At 33.7% G+C, this 25096-nt stretch overlaps 1 protein-coding gene across 1 annotated transcript in view; it reads left to right on the top strand.

Moving 5' to 3' along the window:
- Positions 1-25096, top strand: part of LOC100367539 (retinoblastoma-binding protein 5-like) — a 64738-nt gene that overhangs the window by 9154 nt on the left and 30488 nt on the right. The window contains exons 5-7 of the mRNA XM_085499433.1: positions 3-90; positions 6237-6308; positions 7059-7168. Coding sequence (XP_085355559.1) covers positions 3-90; positions 6237-6308; positions 7059-7168 — 270 coding nt within the window. The remainder of the gene's footprint in view (positions 1-2; positions 91-6236; positions 6309-7058; positions 7169-25096) is intronic.

The raw sequence follows: 25096 nt of genomic DNA on the forward strand, positions 1-25096 counted from the left end.
AGGGCCATGTTTTTAGTTTGTCCGATGAAGCAAGCTCCAGTATTAGTTGACAGCAATAATAGTTATAATGTGTTACCATTGGATGATGATGTAAGTCAATGTTAACCTGAAATTGGAGGGGTTTGGAATGAGGCTGGTGGTGTGAGCGAAGTGGCATTTCAACTGCAGGGATTTTCGTAAACAAGAGAACAGGGGTACAGCGGCCTCATGCCATGGCGATGCGTCCCTTACCCTGGGCAGCAGATCCTCTGGCAACCATAAAATATCTGATTGACCAGGGATCACATGTGGCCACATTCGTCAACTTTGACCTGTCTGATAGTAATTTTGGCCCCAAGGAAGCCATAGAATGCTCCATTTTAACTTAGAATTATCAAAAACGCCACACCCTGGTAGGGAGAACCCTATCTTCCCTTACTTGATGGCGCCCCAGAATTGCAGTGCTCCCTCTTAAAGTTTTTTTTCTAGAAAAACCCCTAAACTGTAAAACCTGTCTAAACATTTCACAGTAAATATATTGGTTGCTATACATAATAGAACAGATACAGAGTTGCTGAATCCATCTTAAGGTAGCGAGAAGGGAAATTTTCATTTTTTTCTCGATTTTTCAATAATTGATAAAACGGTTACTTTAGACCTTGATATATCACCCCAGGTTTACAAAAGATCGAAATTGCGAAATAACGTTGCTCAAATTTGTGTTTTAAAACACTAGCAGAAAAGACTACAACTGCCGTTTCGTGGATATTTGCATAGTGTTTATCTTTGGAAGGAATTAAATGATAACATCTTATCTGTATACTGATTCTGATATAACGGGTGATAAGCTTCCAGTTGCAAACAATGCGTGTTTATCTAACGTCCATTGTCAGCATTATTGTCAGTCGAGACTTCGTCTAAGAAACATGGTGATACAGTACTCATTTCGCCCAACCTTCCGCTTTTACATCGACTGCTTATCGCTTAATTTCCGACCACGCGGCCTTGTCCGACCGGAAACCGACCGCATTTTAATTGCGTTTTTTTTTTCTCTCGCTCGCTCATTGAAAACATTGACCGCTCGCCCAAACACTGAAAACTGGCACATGGGTGGTCGAAATGGTGGTTTTGATAGTAAAGTGTGAACATACAAACTAGTATTAACTATTATTACATTCTGAACGACACTTCAAATCTAATAGCTGTATTACACTTGTATCGTGAAAGCAACTGAAGTGGGACCTCTTGTTACGTTTTTTGGGTGCTTGTTCTAGATGTAATATTTTTATTTTAATGAGACAGTTACATGAAAAAAGCCTAGGTAACTCCTTTTGACAGAGCAGAGAAACAAGGAAATGTTAGTGATTAATTCCAAAAATAACGATATCGAATCCACATCGGTCCACGTCTGGTAAAATTTGACATTCAATTTTTAAAATTAAGTCACGATCATTGAATGAGCTCGGTCTATACCGTATACATACCGCAAAAGTGTTCCCACAAAAAATATTTTCGACTAAAAACGGCCACATGCCCTGAAAAAATCGAACAGAGCTTGACATGTATGAATAATTTATTGGGCTTAAAAGAAAAACGTGTCAAATTTAGTTATAGCCATAACTATTTGGTGGCCAGTCGATGAACAATTCAAAGTCCTTCAGGGCTGAAAATCATCGACGCTACTCTGGTTTACTTTATTTCACAACTTGCAGAGAAAACTGATTCGCGTGAGCTCTAATGTATCTTAGCCTAGTATTTTCTTTTTGAACTAAGGTCAAATTCCATCAGTTTGTCAAAATATATGTTTTTCAGCGAATAATTTTGAAGCCTGTCACAGCACAAACAACTATGTGAATCGACGCCGGTGATTGGATTGTACGACGACCCTTCAATTAGCGTCAAATATGCTTTGTTACAACATCATTAATTGGCTGAGAGTCACCTGATCGGAGCACGAACTGGGTCACAGAACCATATTTGTCCGCATTATCAACAGGACTTTGCAAAATAATCACACCCACATTTTCAATCTTTTTTAGCGCAGAAGTTGCCAACAAATGTAAAAAAAATCGTGAATTTCATGGATTTGAATAAAATAAAGCAAGCGATTGATAAGGATGATTATTTATATTTTCCCCGATGCTCTTCGAATTTTTATTTTTTTTATTTCAAGGTAAGAAATGGCTAGCTGAAGTTGCATCGTCTTCAATGCGGTTGTTTCACCGCGAACAACTCTAGCTCTGTTTTGGGCATGGTTTAGTTTTGCGATGTAAAATAAAATATATATTAAAATAATAATACTTGATTAATTATTTGGGGTTTCAGCCCACAAATTACGGACATGATCTCCATGAATTACGGTCAATGTTTGTCTTCTCTCGGCTGATTGTCACGGTGTTGATCGACGCCCTTCCTAAACTCAGTATGGAGAAACTAACGGGGATCGACATTCCAAACAAACAATCGAAATTATCAACGAAAGACGAGATTTTTCTAGATATTTACAAACATACTGTCATGACAAACATATGTAAAATTAACAAATACACAAAGAGGTGTAATATTAGGTTTTATTTTAGGCTTAGACATATTTTCTTTCACTCAGCCCATGCATGTAACTGCCATTTAGCTTTAAGGTCCTTCAGCATCGGGGGGAAACAACAATAATTATACAAAACACATTGCGAAGACTCAACAATCAGGAAAGAAACCCCAGACAACCCTGTCGTACTTGTGTTGAAATACATTTTGTATTCCACGTCAGAATATTGTTTAAAATAAAATATTCAGTCCAAGCCAAATCGAGGTCAAAGGGTCAGGTTGCGTGCATATAATTATATATAGTTAAAACAAAAAGTATTTGAACTTTTGTCAGCTGTTCAACATCTATAAAAACCAGAAAGACAATGTAAACCTCGGAAATTATTCTGTTAGTTCGAATTTTAAATGCGCGCGAGCTAGCAGGTGGGCGGTGATATTTCGGGGTTTGCGCGGTCAAAAATAAAGCGGAAATTGTCCGGTCGAATTCAACAAGCGGTCGCAAAAGCGAGAGAAAAAGGTGATTGGAAAGCGGAATCGGGCGGGAGGTTGTGCGAAAGGAGTACTGTAACTTTGCACAACTTTCTTTTAAATCGTTTTATTTTCCAAGTCAATATTCTATTTTACTAATACATTTTATCTCTAACGCAATGGCGAAGAAAAGAAAGAAAGCGTTGACAGACGAGGCAAAGAAAAATCTTCCACTCAGTGTCGCACTCTGACACAGCAATTTTTTTTCAAACATCGGGCATTTTGTTTCACCATGAAAACCGTTTTATTAGATGTCTTATCTGAGACACTTGAAGGATTAGCTTGTTTGTAAACTGTCAGCGTGTACAGTGGGACAGTAATGTTTGTCAGAGGATTATCCCTCGTTGTTCGTTTGCATAACAATGGAAAACCCGAACGTTCCTGGAGTACGGACTCAAATGCCAGCAGTTTTCTTCATTTTTCGCGCTCGAGCTTGAAATTATTCATTATCTGACACTCTTTATGAGTTCTATGATATCAGTGGTTAATATGTTTGGCCATTTTTAGTGTATATTTATAATAATGCAGCAAATCTACAGTGTTTTATTAACCAAAACTGTTTTTCGCGTTTTTCTCGAGTTGAAGTTTTGATCGAGAACGACTCATTGGGACCGCCGCCAAATCAAGTGCATTCGGACTTGGACATTCAAACTCGCAGTTATCGTTCAAAAGATAATGATGGTGCGAAATATGTCTGGGTTTTTAAAGAAAATGCTTTGTCACAGAATAATAGTCTGTTAAAGGTGCCAAGTATGAAATAATTTGGGGACAAAAAAACAAACCTGCATAGAAATCGGAATAATAGGTCTTTTGATTATCGGAGACGCATTTCAATGGACTTGATTACGGACAATGCATAACTTAAATTTCACCAGGAAATTCCGCAGTGTGCTCTCGCAATCGCGTACTTAGTCATTTTTACAAGGTTCGCCATTTTTGATGTCACGTGATAATTATGTAAACAATGTCTGTCCAGTTTGTGCGAACTTGCACCTCTATACTTAGTCTTTTGATATATATAACCTAAATTACTGTTCTGAACGAGACAACAGACAGAGAATGTTTTATTTAAAAACGTCACAAAACCTTCTCGCTACCTTAATGACTTTGTTACTGATGTATAATGGCCACCCAAGACTTTAACCTTTATAGATAGTGTTGTAAATTTATTTCTCAATGTTACATAACTACATGACTGATCATTTGTTAGTCCCCGTTCGGACATAGTCCGAAAACGGGGACTTATGTTTTGCCCTGTGTGCGTCCGTTCGTGCGTCCATGATCACCTGTATCTCGAACATGCATGGACCGATTAAGTTCAAACTTCACTCATACATCCCACATTATATGGGACATATGCACATGCATTTTCATTTTCATGATCCGATTAACGATCGCCGAATAGCGGCCATTTTAAGGCCGAAAATGCATCAAAATCGCACATTTTCACCATTCCGGACCCGGATCTCAGTTATGCATGGACGGATTTCGTTCAAATTTGGTACATACATTAAACATAATAGGACCTTGATGCACGTCATTTTTTTTTTCCGGATCAAGTTCGAAATGGCCGACTGGCGGCCATTTTGTTTTAAAGAATTCAGTTCTGGATCCGTATCCGAGACATGTCTGGATTGATCAAGTTCAAACTTCTCACACACAAGGTACATCATGTCACAAATATGTATGTGCATTTGTTTCATGATCCCATTAACCATAGCCAAATGGCGGCCGCTTTAAGGCCGAAAATGCATTGAAATCGCACATTTTCACCATTCCGAACCCGGATCTCAGTTATGCATGGACGGATTTCGTTCAAATTTGGTACTTACATTAAACATAATAGGACCTTGATGCACGTCATTTTTTTTTTTCGGATCAAGTTCGAAATAGCCGACTGGCGGCCATTTTGTTTTAAAGAATTCAGTTCTGGATCCGTATCCAAGACATGTCTGGATTGATCAAGTTCAAACTTCACACACACATGGTACATCATGTCACAAATAGATATGTGCAGTTGTTTCATGATCCGCTTAACAATAGCTGAATGATGGCCATTTTAAGACCGAAAATGCAATAAAATCACGTATTTTCACAATTCCGGAACCAGATCTCAGTCATGCATGGATGGATTTTGTTCAGATTTAGTACAATGTGTTGTACATATGCAGGTGCATTTCAGTCATGATCTGCTTTGAATGTATATGTCACTCAAATATGAACGGAACAGGGACGTGTCATTGACAATGACTTGTTATTTATTATTTACTCAAATAACCGTAGCAGTGAACAGTGAACTGCTAACATTTGCCTTTAAACATTGCCTCACAGCTGTTGGACAGAAGACATGAATACCTGTCAACAAAGGTCTTTGTGGAGCCCTCTGTACAGGGTTATTTAAATGGCAATTTGTTGAGGACAATTTGGGCAGATGATTGGTTATGACCACCACCATTTAAACATACGGATAGTTGTCTATTAACTTGATTGGGACTCGGGAAAATAAAGCTTTACAGGACACAGGGGTAAAAAAATAAGAAAGACTTATCCTACCAGCCACAGCGTCAGCTGCCACGTAGGTGACAGCTAGTCAGACCAAAAACTCGGACATGAAAAAATCTTATGATCGTTCACACCGTTTTTATCGCACCTAATTTGATGCGGAAAGTAACAAGACTGACTTGGGAGCTATTAGCGCCGCCTTATTACCTTGGTCATGTGGTTTGTGATGTAAGGGGAAAATCTTGAGATCATGGGGCTTCCCCTGACCTGGATTTCTCTCTTCGTCATTGGCTGATTGGCTACAGTTCAAAATAGTCATTTCGACTGACTGGAGTCTATGGTGGGTAATTGAACGTAGTGAATTGTAAAGTCTGAAAATTTCTTGGAAAGTGGCAACATTTTTTGTTGTTGAACTATTTGCATTGGTTTCTATTATCTATGACACCTGTATATCATAACATGGACTGATAAAAGGTTTATATTATTGATATGAATCCTAATATTGTTATGAATTAACATGCACGAAAATTGAGTCCCAAGCAACGATAACAACACACGCTAAAAACGCAAAGGCTCATGGGAAGATGCTTGTTTGTAAACAATGACACACTATGGCCATCTGACGAATGCGCAGGTGACGACTTCCCCGCTTTAAATAACATGCTGGTCATAACTTTGTTTTTCAGTCCGACATGAACATAGTGGCGTCATTTGACAGAAGAGGACAACATATTTACATGGGTAATGCCAAAGGAAAGGTTAGTATCATTATAGTTTATAAGCTGACTTACCAAGTCTCCAGTTACCATGGACATTTTTTCATTTAAATTGGGGAGGTAAAGACACCGGCCAGGATTCATCTATCCAACTTTTTGGAAACCTTGCTCAACTTTTTTAGTGCCAGATATTTTTCCTTCCCAAAATTCAGTGCAAATAATTGCACATTTTGTAAAATTTTCACTGAATTTCATCATCATTTTTGGCCATACAGACAGTGTCAGATATTGCTTTTAGATTTTTATCAAAAGGTTTTTTAATTTTTATCAACATTTCATTTTGACGACAAGATGACAATGGCACTTGAAAGGTTAGTAGATTCTCAAGTTGGTGATGCTGTGTGGTCTGATAATCTCCTGCCTAAAAATTATTACACGCTGTACATGTCAATAAAATTTATTAATTTGGGCTAAACTAGGGAAGACCTTATTATAAACATCATAAAAGTTAGTCAGCAGGCTAGCACAAACAAAATGATTTCTGATTTGTAAAAAAATTAAAAAAAACACATCAGTATTTGCTTCCATGCTATGGATAAAGAGCCATTGCTCAAAACATGTAGCTATTTTGAATATTTACTTAGGACAATGATAACCAAATATTATCTACTATATATTATATACTGTTATCACAGCTTCCAGGTATACTCTGAATTACTTTAATATTGACAGGCAGTGTAATTATTATTATGTACATCACAATCTGAAAACAGTTATATTGTTTATCACTAGATCTGTGTGATAGAAACCAAGAGTCTGGAATTAGTTGCATCATTTAGAGTAACCACGGGAACCAGTAATACAACAGCAATTAAGTCTATTGAGTTTGCAAGGCGTGGCAAGTAAGTACATATGATGATGATAAATGGAAATAACACCAAATATACCACTGGGTAATTACCATCATGTTAACATGTGACATCACCTGGTTACGCTGTTGTACATCAGTTATTTTGTTGGCTATCCATAGAGGCCTTCATCAAACGATCACATGTAATAAAATAGTCCAAATAAACATGTCTGCTCTTGCACCAAAATAATGATTGGTGAACAGACTTAAATATTAGAGCAATAATATACAATTTATGCTTTGAAAACTGGCTTGTTACACAGTAGTGGTCCTATACTAATATACAATTTATGCTTTGAAAACTGACTTGTTACACAGTAGTGGTCCTATACTAATATACAATTTATGCTTTGAAAACTGGCTTGTTACACAGTAGTGGTCCTATACTAATATACAATTTATGCTTTGAAAACTGGCTTGTTACACAGTAGTGGTCCTATACTAATATACAATTTATGCTTTGAAAACTGGCTTATTACACAGTAGTGGTCCTATACTAATATAGAATTTATGCTTTGAAAACTGGCTTGTTACACAGTAGTGGTCCTATACTAATATACAATTTATGCTTTGAAAACTGGCTTATTACACAGTAGTGGTCCTATACTAATATACAATTTATGCTTTGAAAACTGGCTTGTTACACAGTAGTGGTCCTATACTAATATACAATTTATGCTTTGAAAACTGGCTTGTTACACAGTAGTGGTCTTATACTAATATACAATTTATGCTTTGAAAACTGGCTTGTTACACAGTAGTGGTCCTATACTAATATACAATTTATGCTTTGAAAACTGGCTTGTTACACAGTAGTGGTCCTATACTAATATACAATTTATGCTTTGAAAACTGGCTTGTTACACAGTAGTGGTCCTATACTAATATACAATTTATGCTTTGAAAACTGGCTTGTTACACAGTAGTGGTCCTATACTAATATACAATTTATGCTTTGAAAACTGGCTTGTTACACAGTAGTGGTCCTATACTAATATACAATTTATGCTTTGAAAACTGGCTTATTACACAGTAGTGGTCCTATACTAATATACAATTTATGCTTTGAAAACTGGCTTGTTACACAGTAGTGGTCCTATACTAATATACAATTTATGCTTTGAAAACTGGCTTGTTACACAGTAGTGGTCTTATACTAATATACAATTTATGCTTTGAAAACTGGCTTGTTACACAGTAGTGGTCCTATACTAATATACAATTTATGCTTTGAAAACTGGCTTGTTACACAGTAGTGGTCTTATACTAATATACAATTTATGCTTTGAAAACTGGCTTGTTACACAGTAGTGGTCCTATACTAATATACAATTTATGCTTTGAAAACTGGCTTGTTACACAGTAGTGGTCCTATACTAATATACAATTTATGCTTTGAAAACTGGCTTGTTACACAGTAGTGGTCTTATACTAATATACAATTTATGCTTTGAAAACTGGCTTGTTACACAGTAGTGGTCTTATACTAATATACAATTTATGCTTTGAAAACTGGCTTGCTACACAGTAGTGGTCCTATACTAATATACAATTTATGCTTTGAAAACTGGCTTGTTACACAGTAGTGGTCCTATACTAATATACAATTTATGCTTTGAAAACTGGCTTATTCCACAGTAGTGGTCCTATACTAATATACAATTTATGCTTTGAAAACTGGCTTGTTACACAGTAGTGGTCTTATACTAATGTACAATTTATGCTTTGAAAACTGGCTTGTTACACAGTAGTGGTCCTATACTAATATACAATTTATGCTTTGAAAACTGGCTTGTTACACAGTAGTGGTCTTATAATAATATACAATTTATGCTTTGAAAACTGGCTTGTTACACAGTAGTGGTCCTATACTAATATACAATTTATGCTTTGAAAACTGGCTTGTTACACAGTAGTGGTCCTATACTAATATACAATTTATGCTTTGAAAACTGGCTTGTTACACAGTAGTGGTCCTATACTAATATACAATTTATGCTTTGAAAACTGGCTTGTTACACAGTAGTGGTCCTATACTAATATACAATTTATGCTTTGAAAACTGGCTTGTTACACAGTAGTGGTCCTATACTAATATACAATTTATGCTTTGAAAACTGGCTTGCTACACAGTAGTGGTCCTATACTAATATACAATTTATGCTTTGAAAACTGGCTTGTTACACAGTAGTGGTCTTATACTAATATACAATTCATGCTTTGAAAACTGGCTTGCTACACAGTAGTGGTCCTATACTAATATACAATTTATGCTTTGAAAACTGGCTTGTTACACAGTAGTGGTCCTATACTATTATACAATTTATGCTTTGAAAACTGGCTTATTCCACAGTAGTGGTCCTATACTAATATACAATTTATGCTTTGAAAACTGGCTTGTTACACAGTAGTGGTCTTATACTAATATACAATTTATGCTTTGAAAACTGGCTTGTTACACAGTAGTGGTCTTATACTAATATACAATTTATGTTTTGAAAACTGGCTTGTTACACAGTAGTGGTCTTATACTAATATACAATGTATGCTTTGAAAACTGGCTTGTTACACAGTAGTGGTCTTATACTAATATACAATTTATGCTTTGAAAACTGGCTTGTTACACAGTAGTGGTCCTATACTAATATACAATTTATGCTTTGAAAACTGGCTTGTTACACAGTAGTGGTCTTATACTAATATACAATTTATGCTTTGAAAACTGGCTTGTTACACAGTAGTGGTCCTATACTAATATACAATTTATGCTTTGAAAACTGGCTTGTTACACAGTAGTGGTCCTATACTAATATACAATTTATGCTTTGAAAACTGGCTTGTTACACAGTAGTGGTCCTATACTAATATACAATTTATGCTTTGAAAACTGGCTTGTTACACAGTAGTGGTCCTATACTAATATACAATTTATGCTTTGAAAACTGGCTTGTTACACAGTAGTGGTCCTATACTAATATACAATTTATGCTTTGAAAACTGGCTTGTTACACAGTAGTGGTCCTATACTAATATACAATTTATGCTTTGAAAACTGGCTTGTTACACAGTAGTGGTCCTATACTAATATACAATTTATGCTTTGAAAACTGGCTTGTTACACAGTAGTGGTCCTATACTAATATACAATTTATGCTTTGAAAACTGGCTTATTCCACAGTAGTGGTCCTATACTAATATACAATTTATGCTTTGAAAACTGGCTTGTTCCACAGTAGTGGTCTTATACTAATATACAATTTATGCTTTGAAAACTGGCTTGTTACACAGTAGTGGTCCTATACTAATATACAATTTATGCTTTGAAAACTGGCTTGTTACACAGTAGTGGTCTTATACTAATATACAATTTATGCTTTGAAAACTGGCTTGTTACACAGTAGTGGTCCTATACTAATATACAATTTATGCTTTGAAAACTGGCTTGTTACACAGTAGTGGTCTTATACTAATATACAATTTATGCTTTGAAAACTGGCTTGTTACACAGTAGTGGTCCTATACTAATATACAATTTATGCTTTGAAAACTGGCTTGTTACACAGTAGTGGTCCTATACTAATATACAATTTATGCTTTGAAAACTGGCTTGTTCCACAGTAGTGGTCTTATACTAATATACAATTTATGCTTTGAAAACTGGCTTGTTCCACAGTAGGGGTCCTATACTAATATACAATTTATGCTTTGAAAACTGGCTTGTTACACAGTAGTGGTCTTATACTAATATACAATTTATGCTTTGAAAACTGGCTTGTTACACAGTAGGGGTCTTATACTAATATACAATTTATGCTTTGAAAACTGGCTTGTTACACAGTAGTGGTCTTATACTAATATACAATTTATGCTTTGAAAACTGACTTGTTACACAGTAGTGGTCTTATACTAATATACAATTTATGCTTTGAAAACTGGCTTGTTACACAGTAGTGGTCTTATACTAATATACAATTTATGCTTTGAAAACTGGCTTGTTACACAGTAGTGGTCCTATACTAATATACAATTTATGCTTTGAAAACTGGCTTGTTACACAGTAGTGGTCTTATACTAATATACAATTTATGCTTTGAAAACTGACTTGTTACACAGTAGTGGTCTTATACTAATATACAATTTATGCTTTGAAAACTGGCTTGTTACACAGTAGTGGTCTTATACTAATATACAATTTATGCTTTGAAAACTGGCTTGTTACACAGTAGTGGTCCTATACTAATATACAATTTATGCTTTGAAAACTGGCTTGTTACACAGTAGTGGTCCTATACTAATATACAATTTATGCTTTGAAAACTGGCTTGTTACACAGTAGTGGTCCTATACTAATATACAATTTATGCTTTGAAAACTGGCTTGTTACACAGTAGTGGTCCTATACTAATATACAATTTATGCTTTGAAAACTGGCTTGTTACACAGTAGTGGTCCTATACTAATATACAATTTATGCTTTGAAAACTGGCTTATTACACAGTAGTGGTCCTATACTAATATACAATTTATGCTTTGAAAACTGGCTTGTTACACAGTAGTGGTCCTATACTAATATACAATTTATGCTTTGAAAACTGGCTTGTTACACAGTAGTGGTCTTATACTAATATACAATTTATGCTTTGAAAACTGGCTTGTTACACAGTAGTGGTCCTATACTAATATACAATTTATGCTTTGAAAACTGGCTTGTTACACAGTAGTGGTCTTATACTAATATACAATTTATGCTTTGAAAACTGGCTTGTTAGACAGTAGTGGTCCTATACTAATATACAATTTATGCTTTGAAAACTGGCTTGTTACACAGTAGTGGTCCTATACTAATATACAATTTATGCTTTGAAAACTGGCTTGTTACACAGTAGTGGTCTTATACTAATATACAATTTATGCTTTGAAAACTGGCTTGTTACACAGTAGTGGTCTTATACTAATATACAATTTATGCTTTGAAAACTGGCTTGCTACACAGTAGTGGTCCTATACTAATATACAATTTATGCTTTGAAAACTGGCTTGTTACACAGTAGTGGTCCTATACTAATATACAATTTATGCTTTGAAAACTGGCTTATTCCACAGTAGTGGTCCTATACTAATATACAATTTATGCTTTGAAAACTGGCTTGTTACACAGTAGTGGTCTTATACTAATGTACAATTTATGCTTTGAAAACTGGCTTGTTACACAGTAGTGGTCCTATACTAATATACAATTTATGCTTTGAAAACTGGCTTGTTACACAGTAGTGGTCTTATAATAATATACAATTTATGCTTTGAAAACTGGCTTGTTACACAGTAGTGGTCCTATACTAATATACAATTTATGCTTTGAAAACTGGCTTGTTACACAGTAGTGGTCCTATACTAATATACAATTTATGCTTTGAAAACTGGCTTGTTACACAGTAGTGGTCCTATACTAATATACAATTTATGCTTTGAAAACTGGCTTGTTACACAGTAGTGGTCCTATACTAATATACAATTTATGCTTTGAAAACTGGCTTGTTACACAGTAGTGGTCCTATACTAATATACAATTTATGCTTTGAAAACTGGCTTGCTACACAGTAGTGGTCCTATACTAATATACAATTTATGCTTTGAAAACTGGCTTGTTACACAGTAGTGGTCTTATACTAATATACAATTCATGCTTTGAAAACTGGCTTGCTACACAGTAGTGGTCCTATACTAATATACAATTTATGCTTTGAAAACTGGCTTGTTACACAGTAGTGGTCCTATACTATTATACAATTTATGCTTTGAAAACTGGCTTATTCCACAGTAGTGGTCCTATACTAATATACAATTTATGCTTTGAAAACTGGCTTGTTACACAGTAGTGGTCTTATACTAATATACAATTTATGCTTTGAAAACTGGCTTGTTACACAGTAGTGGTCTTATACTAATATACAATTTATGTTTTGAAAACTGGCTTGTTACACAGTAGTGGTCTTATACTAATATACAATGTATGCTTTGAAAACTGGCTTGTTACACAGTAGTGGTCTTATACTAATATACAATTTATGCTTTGAAAACTGGCTTGTTACACAGTAGTGGTCCTATACTAATATACAATTTATGCTTTGAAAACTGGCTTGTTACACAGTAGTGGTCTTATACTAATATACAATTTATGCTTTGAAAACTGGCTTGTTACACAGTAGTGGTCCTATACTAATATACAATTTATGCTTTGAAAACTGGCTTGTTACACAGTAGTGGTCCTATACTAATATACAATTTATGCTTTGAAAACTGGCTTGTTACACAGTAGTGGTCCTATACTAATATACAATTTATGCTTTGAAAACTGGCTTGTTACACAGTAGTGGTCCTATACTAATATACAATTTATGCTTTGAAAACTGGCTTGTTACACAGTAGTGGTCCTATACTAATATACAATTTATGCTTTGAAAACTGGCTTGTTACACAGTAGTGGTCCTATACTAATATACAATTTATGCTTTGAAAACTGGCTTGTTACACAGTAGTGGTCCTATACTAATATACAATTTATGCTTTGAAAACTGGCTTGTTACACAGTAGTGGTCCTATACTAATATACAATTTATGCTTTGAAAACTGGCTTATTCCACAGTAGTGGTCCTATACTAATATACAATTTATGCTTTGAAAACTGGCTTGTTCCACAGTAGTGGTCTTATACTAATATACAATTTATGCTTTGAAAACTGGCTTGTTACACAGTAGTGGTCCTATACTAATATACAATTTATGCTTTGAAAACTGGCTTGTTACACAGTAGTGGTCTTATACTAATATACAATTTATGCTTTGAAAACTGGCTTGTTACACAGTAGTGGTCCTATACTAATATACAATTTATGCTTTGAAAACTGGCTTGTTACACAGTAGTGGTCTTATACTAATATACAATTTATGCTTTGAAAACTGGCTTGTTACACAGTAGTGGTCCTATACTAATATACAATTTATGCTTTGAAAACTGGCTTGTTACACAGTAGTGGTCCTATACTAATATACAATTTATGCTTTGAAAACTGGCTTGTTACACAGTAGTGGTCCTATACTAATATACAATTTATGCTTTGAAAACTGGCTTGTTACACAGTAGTGGTCCTATACTAATATACAATTTATGCTTTGAAAACTGGCTTGCTACACAGTAGTGGTCCTATACTAATATACAATTTATGCTTTGAAAACTGGCTTGTTACACAGTAGTGGTCTTATACTAATATACAATTCATGCTTTGAAAACTGGCTTGCTACACAGTAGTGGTCCTATACTAATATACAATTTATGCTTTGAAAACTGGCTTGTTACACAGTAGTGGTCCTATACTATTATACAATTTATGCTTTGAAAACTGGCTTATTCCACAGTAGTGGTCCTATACTAATATACAATTTATGCTTTGAAAACTGGCTTGTTACACAGTAGTGGTCTTATACTAATATACAATTTATGCTTTGAAAACTGGCTTGTTACACAGTAGTGGTCTTATACTAATATACAATTTATGTTTTGAAAACTGGCTTGTTACACAGTAGTGGTCTTATACTAATATACAATGTATGCTTTGAAAACTGGCTTGTTACACAGTAGTGGTCTTATACTAATATACAATTTATGCTTTGAAAACTGGCTTGTTACACAGTAGTGGTCCTATACTAATATACAATTTATGCTTTGAAAACTGGCTTGTTACACAGTAGTGGTCTTATACTAATATACAATTTATGCTTTGAAAACTGGCTTGTTACACAGTAGTGGTCCTATACTAATATACAATTTATGCTTTGAAAACTGGCTTGTTACACAGTAGTGGTCCTATACTAATATACAATTTATGCTTTGAAAACTGGCTTGTTACACAGTAGTGGTCCTATACTAATATACAATTTATGCTTTGAAAACTGGCTTGTTACACAGTAGTGGTCCTATACTAATATACAATTTATGCTTTGAAAACTGGCTTGTTACACAGTAGTGGTCCTATACTAATATACAATTTATGCTTTGAAAACTGGCTTGTTACACAGTAGTGGTCCTATACTAATATACAATTTATGCTTTGAAAACTGGCTTGTTACACAGTAGTGGTCCTATACTAATATACAATTTATGCTTTGAAAACTGGCTTGTTACACAGTAGTGGTCCTATACTAATATACAATTTATGCTTTGAAAACTGGCTTATTCCACAGTAGTGGTCCTATACTAATATACAATTTATGCTTTGAAAACTGGCTTGTTCCACAGTAGTGGTCTTATACTAATATACAATTTATGCTTTGAAAACTGGCTTGTTACACAGTAGTGGTCCTATACTAATATACAATTTATGCTTTGAAAACTGGCTTGTTACACAGTAGTGGTCTTATACTAATATACAATTTATGCTTTGAAAACTGGCTTGTTACACAGTAGTGGTCCTATACTAATATACAATTTATGCTTTGAAAACTGGCTTGTTACACAGTAGTGGTCTTATACTAATATACAATTTATGCTTTGAAAACTGGCTTGTTACACAGTAGTGGTCCTATACTAATATACAATTTATGCTTTGAAAACTGGCTTGTTACACAGTAGTGGTCCTATACTAATATACAATTTATGCTTTGAAAACTGGCTTGTTCCACAGTAGTGGTCTTATACTAATATACAATTTATGCTTTGAAAACTGGCTTGTTCCACAGTAGGGGTCCTATACTAATATACAATTTATGCTTTGAAAACTGGCTTGTTACACAGTAGTGGTCTTATACTAATATACAATTTATGCTTTGAAAACTGGCTTGTTACACAGTAGGGGTCTTATACTAATATACAATTTATGCTTTGAAAACTGGCTTGTTACACAGTAGTGGTCTTATACTAATATACAATTTATGCTTTGAAAACTGACTTGTTACACAGTAGTGGTCTTATACTAATATACAATTTATGCTTTGAAAACTGGCTTGTTACACAGTAGTGGTCTTATACTAATATACAATTTATGCTTTGAAAACTGGCTTGTTACACAGTAGTGGTCCTATACTAATATACAATTTATGCTTTGAAAACTGGCTTGTTACACAGTAGTGGTCTTATACTAATATACAATTTATGCTTTGAAAACTGGCTTGTTACACAGTAGTGGTCCTTTACTAATATACAATTTATTCTTTGAAAACTGGCTTGTTACACAGTAGTGGTCCTTTACTAATATACAATTTATGCTTTGAAAACTGGCTTGTTACACAGTAGTGGTCTTATACTAATATACAATTTATGCTTTGAAAACTGGCTTGTTACACAGTAGTGGTCTTATACTAATATACAATTTATGCTTTGAAAACTGGCTTGTTACACAGTAGTGGTCCTATACTAATATACAATTTATGCTTTGAAAACTGGCTTGTTACACAGTAGTGGTCCTATACTAATATACAATTTATGCTTTGAAAACTGGCTTGTTACACAGTAGTGGTCCTATACTAATATACAATTTATGCTTTGAAAACTGGCTTATTCCACAGTAGTGGTCCTATACTAATATACAATTTATGCTTTGAAAACTGGCTTGTTCCACAGTAGTGGTCTTATACTAATATACAATTTATGCTTTGAAAACTGGCTTGTTACACAGTAGTGGTCTTATACTAATATACAATTTATGCTTTGAAAACTGGCTTGTTACACAGTAGTGGTCTTATACTAATATACAATTTATGCTTTGAAAACTGACTTGTTACACAGTAGTGGTCTTATACTAATATACAATTTATGCTTTGAAAACTGGCTTGTTACACAGTAGTGGTCTTATACTAATATACAATTTATGCTTTGAAAACTGGCTTGTTACACAGTAGTGGTCCTATACTAATATACAATTTATGCTTTGAAAACTGGCTTGTTACACAGTAGTGGTCCTTTACTAATATACAATTTATTCTTTGAAAACTGGCTTGTTACACAGTAGTGGTCCTTTACTAATATACAATTTATGCTTTGAAAACTGGCTTGTTACACAGTAGTGGTCTTATACTAATATACAATTTATGCTTTGAAAACTGGCTTGTTACACAGTAGTGGTCCTATACTAATATACAATTTATGCTTTGAAAACTGGCTTGTTACACAGCAGTGGTCCTATACTAATATACAATTTATGCTTTGAAAACTGGCTTGTTACACAGTAGTGGTCTTATACTAATATACAATTTATGCTTTGAAAACTGGCTTGTTACACAGTAGTGGTCCTATACTAATATACAATTTATGCTTTGAAAACTGGCTTGTTACACAGTAGTGGTCCTATACTAATATACAATTTATGCTTTGAAAACTGGCTTGTTACACAGTAGTGGTCCTATACTAATATACAATTTATGCTTTGAAAACTGGCTTGTTACACAGTAGTGGTCCTATACTAATATACAATTTATGCTTTGAAAACTGGCTTGTTCCACAGTAGTGGTCTTATACTAATATACAATTTATGCTTTGAAAACTGGCTTGTTACACAGTAGGGGTCTTATAGTAATATACAATTTATGCTTTGAAAACTGGCTTGTTACACAGTAGTGGTCTTATACTAATATACAATTTATGCTTTGAAAACTGACTTGTTACACAGTAGTGGTCTTATACTAATATACAATTTATGCTTTGAAAACTGGCTTGTTACACAGTAGTGGTCTTATACTAATATACAATTTATGCTTTGAAAACTGGCTTGTTACACAGTAGTGGTCCTATACTAATATACAATTTATGCTTTGAAAACTGGCTTGTTACACAGTAGTGGTCTTATACTAATATACAATTTATGCTTTGAAAACTGGCTTGTTACACAGTAGTGGTCCTTTACTAATATACAATTTATTCTTTGAAAACTGGCTTGTTACACAGTAGTGGTCCTTTACTAATATACAATTTATGCTTTGAAAACTGGCTTGTTACACAGTAGTGGTCTTATACTAATATACAATTTATGCTTTGAAAACTGGCTTGTTACACAGTAGTGGTCTTATACTAATATACAATTTATGCTTTGAAAACTGGCTTGTTACACAGTAGTGGTCCTATACTAATATACAATTTATGCTTTGAAAACTGGCTTGTTACACAGTAGTGGTCCTATACTAATATACAATTTATGCTTTGAAAACTGGCTTGTTACACAGTAGTGGTCTTATACTAATATACAATTTATGCTTTGAAAACTGGCTTGTTACACAGTAGTGGTCCTATACTAATATACAATTTATGCTTTGAAAACTGGCTTGTTACACAGTAGTGGTCTTATACTAATATACAATTTATGCTTTGAAAACTGGCTTATTCCACAGTAGTGGTCTTATACTAATATACAATTTATGCTTTGAAAACTGGCTTGTTACACAGTAGTGGTCTTATACTAATATACAATTTATGCTTTGAAAACTGGCTTGTTACACAGTAGTGGTCCTATACTAATATACAATTTATGCTTTGAAAACTGGCTTGTTACACAGTAGTGGTCTTATACTAATATACAATTTATGCTTTGAAAACTGGCTTGTTACACAGTAGTGGTCATATACTAATATACAATTTATGCTTTGAAAACTGGCTTGTTACACAGTAGTGGTCCTATACTAATATACAATTTATGCTTTGAAAACTGGCTTGTTACACAGTAGTGGTCCTATACTAATATACAATTTATGCTTTGAAAACTGGCTTATTCCACAGTAGTGGTCCTATACTAATATACAATTTATGCTTTGAAAACTGGCTTGTTCCACAGTAGTGGTCTTATACTAATATACAATTTATGCTTTGAAAACTGGCTTGTTACACAGTAGTGGTCTTATACTAATATACAATTTATGCTTTGAAAACTGGCTTGTTACACAGTAGTGGTCTTATACTAATATACAATTTATGCTTTGAAAACTGACTTGTTACACAGTAGTGGTCTTATACTAATATACAATTTATGCTTTGAAAACTGGCTTGTTACACAGTAGTGGTCTTATACTAATATACAATTTATGCTTTGAAAACTGGCTTGTTACACAGTAGTGGTCCTATACTAATATACAATTTATGCTTTGAAAACTGGCTTGTTACACAGTAGTGGTCCTTTACTAATATACAATTTATTCTTTGAAATCTGGCTTGTTACACAGTAGTGGTCCTATACTAATATACAATTTATGCTTTGAAAACTGGCTTGTTACACAGTAGTGGTCCTATACTAATATACAATTTATGCTTTGAAAACTGGCTTGTTACACAGTAGTGGTCCTATACTAATATACAATTTATGCTTTGAAAACTGGCTTGTTACACAGTAGTGGTCCTATACTAATATACAATTTATGCTTTGAAAACTGGCTTGTTACACAGTATTGGTCCTATACTAATGTACAATTTATGCTTTGAAAACTGGCTTGTTACACAGTAGTGGTCTTATACTAATATACAATTTATGCTTTGAAAACTGGCTTGTTACACAGTAGTGGTCCTATACTAATATACAATTTATGCTTTGAAAACTGGCTTGTTACACAGTAGTGGTCTTATACTAATATACAATTTATGCTTTGAAAACTGGCTTGTTACACAGTAGTGGTCCTATACTAATATACAATTTATGCTTTGAAAACTGGCTTGTTACACAGTAGTGGTCCTATACTAATATACAATTTATGCTTTGAAAACTGGCTTGTTACACAGTAGTGGTCCTATACTAATATACAATTTATGCTTTGAAAACTGGCTTGTTACACAGTAGTGGTCCTATACTAATATACAATTTATGCTTTGAAAACTGGCTTATTCCACAGTAGTGGTCCTATACTAATATACAATTTATGCTTTGAAAACTGGCTTGTTCCACAGTAGTGGTCTTATACTAATATACAATTTATGCTTTGAAAACTGGCTTGTTACACAGTAGTGGTCCTATACTAATATACAATTTATGCTTTGAAAACTGGCTTGTTACACAGTAGTGGTCTTATACTAATATACAGTTTATGCTTTGAAAACTGGCTTGTTACACAGTAGTGGTCCTATACTAATATACAATTTATGCTTTGAAAACTGGCTTGTTACACAGTAGTGGTCCTATACTAATATACAATTTATGCTTTGAAAACTGGCTTGTTACACAGTAGTGGTCCTATACTAATATACAATTTATGCTTTGAAAACTGGCTTGTTACACAGTAGTGGTCCTATACTAATATACAATTTATGCTTTGAAAACTGGCTTGTTACACAGTAGTGGTCCTATACTAATATACAATTTATGCTTTGAAAACTGGCTTGTTACACAGTAGTGGTCCTATACTAATATACAATTTATGCTTTGAAAACTGGCTTATTCCACAGTAGTGGTCCTATACTAATATACAATTTATGCTTTGAAAACTGGCTTGTTCCACAGTAGTGGTCTTATACTAATATACAATTTATGCTTTGAAAACTGGCTTGTTACACAGTAGGGGTCTTATACTAATATACAATTTATGCTTTGAAAACTGGCTTGTTACACAGTAGTGGTCTTATACTAATATACAATTTATGCTTTGAAAACTGACTTGTTACACAGTAGTGGTCTTATACTAATATACAATTTATGCTTTGAAAACTGGCTTGTTACACAGTAGTGGTCTTATACTAATATACAATTTATGCTTTGAAAACTGGCTTGTTACACAGTAGTGGTCCTATACTAATATACAATTTATGCTTTGAAAACTGGCTTGTTACACAGTAGTGGTCTTATACTAATATACAATTTATGCTTTGAAAACTGGCTTGTTACACAGTAGTGGTCCTTTACTAATATACAATTTATTCTTTGAAAACTGGCTTGTTACACAGTAGTGGTCCTTTACTAATATACAATTTATGCTTTGAAAACTGGCTTGTTACACAGTAGTGGTCTTATACTAATATACAATTTATGCTTTGAAAACTGGCTTGTTACACAGTAGTGGTCTTATACTAATATACAATTTATGCTTTGAAAACTGGCTTGTTACACAGTAGTGGTCCTATACTAATATACAATTTATGCTTTGAAAACTGGCTTGTTACACAGTAGTGGTCCTATACTAATGTACAATTTATGCTTTGAAAACTGGCTTGTTACACAGTAGTGGTCTTATACTAATATACAATTTATGCTTTGAAAACTGGCTTGTTACACAGTAGTGGTCCTATACTAATATACAATTTATGCTTTGAAAACTGGCTTGTTACACAGTAGTGGTCTTATACTAATATACAATTTATGCTTTGAAAACTGGCTTGTTACACAGTAGTGGTCCTATACTAATATACAATTTATGCTTTGAAAACTGGCTTGTTACACAGTAGTGGTCCTATACTAATATACAATTTATGCTTTGAAAACTGGCTTGTTACACAGTAGTGGTCCTATACTAATATACAATTTATGCTTTGAAAACTGGCTTGTTACACAGTAGTGGTCCTATACTAATATACAATTTATGCTTTGAAAACTGGCTTATTCCACAGTAGTGGTCCTATACTAATATACAATTTATGCTTTGAAAACTGGCTTGTTCCACAGTAGTGGTCTTATACTAATATACAATTTATGCTTTGAAAACTGGCTTGTTACACAGTAGTGGTCCTATACTAATATACAATTTATGCTTTGAAAACTGGCTTGTTACACAGTAGTGGTCCTATACTAATATACAATTTATGCTTTGAAAACTGGCTTGTTACACAGTAGTGGTCCTATACTAATATACAATTTATGCTTTGAAAACTGGCTTGTTACACAGTAGTGGTCCTATACTAATATACAATTTATGCTTTGAAAACTGGCTTATTCCACAGTAGTGGTCCTATACTAATATACAATTTATGCTTTGAAAACTGGCTTGTTCCACAGTAGTGGTCTTATACTAATATACAATTTATGCTTTGAAAACTGGCTTGTTACACAGTAGGGGTCTTATACTAATATACAATTTATGCTTTGAAAACTGGCTTGTTACACAGTAGTGGTCTTATACTAATATACAATTTATGCTTTGAAAACTGACTTGTTACACAGTAGTGGTCTTATACTAATATACAATTTATGCTTTGAAAACTGGCTTGTTACACAGTAGTGGTCTTATACTAATATACAATTTATGCTTTGAAAACTGGCTTGTTACACAGTAGTGGTCCTATACTAATATACAATTTATGCTTTGAAAACTGGCTTGTTACACAGTAGTGGTCTTATACTAATATACAATTTATGCTTTGAAAACTGGCTTGTTACACAGTAGTGGTCCTTTACTAATATACAATTTATTCTTTGAAAACTGGCTTGTTACACAGTAGTGGTCCTTTACTAATATACAATTTATGCTTTGAAAACTGGCTTGTTACACAGTAGTGGTCTTATACTAATATACAATTTATGCTTTGAAAACTGGCTTGTTACACAGTAGTGGTCTTATACTAATATACAATTTATGCTTTGAAAACTGGCTTGTTACACAGTAGTGGTCCTATACTAATATACAATTTATGCTTTGAAAACTGGCTTGTTACACAGTAGTGGTCCTATACTAATATACAATTTATGCTTTGAAAACTGGCTTGTTACACAGTAGTGGTCCTATACTAATATACAATTTATGCTTTGAAAACTGGCTTATTCCACAGTAGTGGTCCTATACTAATATACAATTTATGCTTTGAAAACTGGCTTGTTCCACAGTAGTGGTCTTATACTAATATACAATTTATGCTTTGAAAACTGGCTTGTTACACAGTAGGGGTCTTATACTAATATACAATTTATGCTTTGAAAACTGGCTTGTTACACAGTAGTGGTCTTATACTAATATACAATTTATGCTTTGAAAACTGACTTGTTACACAGTAGTGGTCTTATACTAATATACAATTTATGCTTTGAAAACTGGCTTGTTACACAGTAGTGGTCTTATACTAATATACAATTTATGCTTTGAAAACTGGCTTGTTACACAGTAGTGGTCTTATACTAATATACAATTTATGCTTTGAAAACTGGCTTGTTACACAGTAGTGGTCTTATACTAATATACAATTTATGCTTTGAAAACTGACTTGTTACACAGTAGTGGTCTTATACTAATATACAATTTATGCTTTGAAAACTGGCTTGTTACACAGTAGTGGTCTTATACTAATATACAATTTATGCTTTGAAAACTGGCTTGTTACACAGTAGTGGTCCTATACTAATATACAATTTATGCTTTGAAAACTGGCTTGTTACACAGTAGTGGTCCTTTACTAATATACAATTTATTCTTTGAAAACTGGCTTGTTACACAGTAGTGGTCCTTTACTAATATACAATTTATGCTTTGAAAACTGGCTTGTTACACAGTAGTGGTCTTATACTAATATACAATTTATGCTTTGAAAACTGGCTTGTTACACAGTAGTGGTCCTTTACTAATATACAATTTATTCTTTGAAAACTGGCTTGTTACACAGTAGTGGTCCTTTACTAATATACAATTTATGCTTTGAAAACTGGCTTGTTACACAGTAGTGGTCTTATACTAATATACAATTTATGCTTTGAAAACTGGCTTGTTACACAGTAGTGGTCTTATACTAATATACAATTTATGCTTTGAAAACTGGCTTGTTACACAGTAGTGGTCCTATACTAATATACAATTTATGCTTTGAAAACTGGCTTGTTACACAGTAGTGGTCCTATACTAATATACAATTTATGCTTTGAAAACTGGCTTGTTACACAGTAGTGGTCCTATACTAATATACAATTTATGCTTTGAAAACTGGCTTATTCCACAGTAGTGGTCCTATACTAATATACAATTTATGCTTTGAAAACTGGCTTGTTCCACAGTAGTGGTCTTATACTAATATACAATTTATGCTTTGAAAACTGGCTTGTTACACAGTAGTGGTCTTATACTAATATACAATTTATGCTTTGAAAACTGGCTTGTTACACAGTAGTGGTCTTATACTAATATACAATTTATGCTTTGAAAACTGACTTGTTACACAGTAGTGGTCTTATACTAATATACAATTTATGCTTTGAAAACTGGCTTGTTACACAGTAGTGGTCTTATACTAATATACAATTTATGCTTTGAAAACTGGCTTGTTACACAGTAGTGGTCCTATACTAATATACAATTTATGCTTTGAAAACTGGCTTGTTACACAGTAGTGGTCCTTTACTAATATACAATTTATTCTTTGAAAACTGGCTTGTTACACAGTAGTGGTCCTTTACTAATATACAATTTATGCTTTGAAAACTGGCTTGTTACACAGTAGTGGTCTTATACTAATATACAATTTATGCTTTGAAAACTGGCTTGTTACACAGTAGTGGTCCTATACTAATATACAATTTATGCTTTGAAAACTGGCTTGTTACACAGCAGTGGTCCTATACTAATATACAATTTATGCTTTGAAAACTGGCTTGTTACACAGTAGTGGTCTTATACTAATATACAATTTATGCTTTGAAAACTGGCTTGTTACACAGTAGTGGTCCTATACTAATATACAATTTATGCTTTGAAAACTGGCTTGTTACACAGTAGTGGTCCTATACTAATATACAATTTATGCTTTGAAAACTGGCTTGTTACACAGTAGTGGTCCTATACTAATATACAATTTATGCTTTGAAAACTGGCTTGTTACACAGTAGTGGTCCTATACTAATATACAATTTATGCTTTGAAAACTGGCTTGTTACACAGTAGTGGTCTTATACTAATACACAATTTATGCTTTGAAAACTGGCTTGTTACACAGTAGTGGTCTTATACTAATACACAATTTATGCTTTGAAAACTGGCTTGTTACACAGTA

This window comes from Saccoglossus kowalevskii, chromosome 5 (genome assembly GCF_978046115.1).
Source record: "Saccoglossus kowalevskii chromosome 5, keSacKowa6.1, whole genome shotgun sequence".
In the NCBI taxonomy this organism is placed as follows: domain Eukaryota; kingdom Metazoa; phylum Hemichordata; class Enteropneusta; family Harrimaniidae; genus Saccoglossus; species Saccoglossus kowalevskii.